Source organism: Monopterus albus, unplaced genomic scaffold, assembly GCF_001952655.1.
Source record: "Monopterus albus unplaced genomic scaffold, M_albus_1.0 scaffold494.1, whole genome shotgun sequence".
Classification (NCBI taxonomy): Eukaryota; Metazoa; Chordata; class Actinopteri; order Synbranchiformes; family Synbranchidae; genus Monopterus; species Monopterus albus.
Genome location: NW_018128374.1, coordinates 156,286 through 159,140, shown reverse-complemented (window position 1 = coordinate 159,140; position 2,855 = coordinate 156,286). Strand labels below are relative to the sequence as shown.

Below are 2,855 nucleotides of genomic sequence, written 5' to 3'. Positions count from 1 at the left end.
AGATTAGCTACAGCACCATGGGCTGTAAACATCCTGACAATGTTGTGCACAGTGTACACAGGAACAGCCAGATCTTTGGAGATGGACTTGGAGCCTTGAGTCTGTCCAGGCTTTTCCACTGTTGTGGTTCTCAAATCCTCACGCAGTTGTCTGCTCTCCTTTCTTTTCTCCATGCTCAGTGTGGTCCACACAACACAAAGGTTGAGTCAACTTTTCTCAATTTTAACTGCTTGCCATTGTGATTTTTATGTTGCCACCACCTGTTGGTTGCTACAAGTGATTTTCATTACAGATTAAAGGAGCATCACAGGCTGGAACTACAACAGTTTCTGATGATTTTGAAAAGTGGTGCTATGGTTACGCCTGAGTGTGCTCCCAGCACCTCGTCCGCATGCCCTGGTTCCATCAACAGCTCCGCCCCGACAGGTGCTGGAGCGCACTCCCGGCAACGAGGCACACCTGCTCCCAATCAGCGGAGCAGTACTTGAGGGGAGCGTTGGTGTGTTCTTGTCGCCAGATGATCTCTCGACGTCCCGCTATCATCAGTAAGCAGTCCGAGCTAACTTGTTCTTGATGATCCCTGTGTATTGCACTTATCTGAACTGAACTCTGAATCGCCGTACGAGCGGCCTTTTGTTTTGTGCCAGTGGAAATCTCCTGGAGTGTATTGGACTGAACTATGGTTTTGGGGAGCTTGGGTTTTGTTTGCTTTTTTGCACTTTGCTGTCTCTTCGCTATCTGAACTTTTATTTAAGGATTATCCTGTGGAACAGTACGCGCCATCCCCGGCGACTCAGCTTCCCAGACGCCCCTTCCACGCTGGCGTTGAGCTACACTCTCAATAGCGACGAGCCACAGCTTCCCCCACCAGCGGATCCACGCACCGGGCAGCAGTCATCTCACCACCTCCTGCCTCCCTGCACAGCATAGTGCTTCATATCCAGGTTCCCATCATTATTTCCCCCACAGTTACTATTGATCTGCTTAGTCATCTCACCCTCCTCTCTTCTCGATCTGGTGGCTGCCTCTACTCACCGTACCCCGGGTTACTCACCGAGTGGTCCAGTCGACACAGCTCCCAGTACCCCGGGTTACTCACCGAGTGGTCCAGTCGACACAGCTCCCAGTCGCCCGTACCGGCCGTAACGTCTCCACTACTCCTTACACCTTCTGTTACCCTCCCTGATTAAAATCCTTTGCTTTTCTCTAAAGTCTGTGTCCGAGTCCTGCACTTACTGGGTCCTCAGTTCATGGTCCTGACGGCTAGCCGTAACAATCTGACAGAAATGCAGGGATGCCAATATTTTTGGCTTTGACTCTATATGTAGTTACATATCATTTTAGTTCATAAAATATATCTATGTAAGATTTATGTTTGAGTAGGTTTATATTACATTTGTTTTCAATGTATGGGGACATCTTGTGATCTATCCATCTATAGAGGTATTCATATTGTGATGTGACTAGTGAAGGAAAACCTCATTAGAGAAAAGAAAATCCACCATGCAAGTACTCTGAAGAAATTACATCACTGTTCCAAACTGTGGTGTAAGACCAGGCTTACATGCACATAGTGAGTATTCAGGACATAGTGCAGATGGAAGACAGGTGTTATTCAATGAAGAGGTCTTCAGTGGGACAGGAGTAGCCAATGTGCTCCTTGTAATACTGCTGGAATGCCCTCCTGTGAGACACCAAAGGAGACAATTAGAAAATGGAGTGAGAAAACAAAACAAGTGACAGCACGCATTAGATTAGTTGGGTTATTAGAGATGAGAAGGAGAGGGCTTTCCTCTCAGGGGATAAGGAGGAGCTGAGCAGAGTGCAGCAGGAACTAAAGTACATGATCTGGAGGTGCAAGGCTAGCTACAGGAAGAAGCTGGACCAGAGCATGGAGAATAACAATGTGCGTGAGGTGTGGAGAGGCCTGAAACGCATCTCGGGTCATTGTAAAAGTGGTGATGGTCACCAGGTCGTGAGGGACAAGGCCTGAGCAAATGAACTGAATGTTTTTTAACAGATTTGACTCTTCCAAGTCCTTAGGCCCCACCGTGCCAGCCCCCCTGTCTCACCTCTCCAGGTCAGTTGTCTCCTCGCAGCTGCAGCTGCTCACGCCTCAGCCAGACCTTGCCCCTCCTCCCACTGTCATTGGGGGGGGGTTCTTAACAGCCCACAGCTCCTGAGCAGTCACTGCTCACCCATCCCCTCAGCCTCATGGTGGACCAGGTCAGGAGGGATTAAGGCCAGGAAGGCCACAGGCCCTGACCACGTCAGCCTCAGGGAGTGTGCAGAACAGCTCAGTGAAGTGGTCCTGTACATATTTAATCTGAGTCTTAGCCTGGAGAGAGTTCCGGTTCTGTGGAAGACATCCTGTGTGGTCCCAGTTCCTAAAATAACTCATCCCAAGGAGTCAAACCATTACAGACCCATTGCCCTGACCTCCCACCTGATGAAGACCATGGAGAGGATTGTCCTCAGCCACCTCCGTGGCCAAGTGAGCTCAGCACTGAACCCACTGCAGTTTGCATATTGTCCTGGCATCGGGGTAGACGACGCTATTATCTACATGCTGCGTCGAGCCCTATCTCACCTGGAGTCCCCTGGAAGTCTTGTGAGGGTCATGTTCTTTGACTTCTCCGGTGCTTTCAACACAATCCAGCTGTCACTGCTGAGGGGGAAGCTGGAGGGGGCAGGTGTGGGCCAGCACCTGTCTGAATGGATCATTAACTACCTCACAAACAGACCTCAGTTCGTAAGGCTGTGGGACTGTGTGTCGGATGTGGTAGTCTGCAGCACAGGGGCACCCCAGGGGACGGTGCTTTCCCCCTTTCTGTTGAATACTGAAACTTCTGTAA

At 50.0% G+C, this 2,855-nt stretch overlaps 1 protein-coding gene across 2 annotated transcripts in view; it reads right to left on the bottom strand.

Annotated features, from left to right (window-relative positions):
* Positions 1 to 354: 354 nt before the first annotated feature.
* LOC109952770 (C-Jun-amino-terminal kinase-interacting protein 1-like) overlaps positions 355 to 2,855 on the bottom strand; it is a 76,002-nt gene continuing 73,501 nt past the window's right edge. For both annotated transcript variants that reach the window (XM_020588005.1, XM_020588004.1), the window contains one exon: positions 355 to 1,684. In XM_020588005.1, the coding sequence (XP_020443661.1) occupies positions 1,612 to 1,684 (73 nt within the window). In that variant the 3' untranslated portion in view covers positions 355 to 1,611. The remainder of the gene's footprint in view (positions 1,685 to 2,855) is intronic.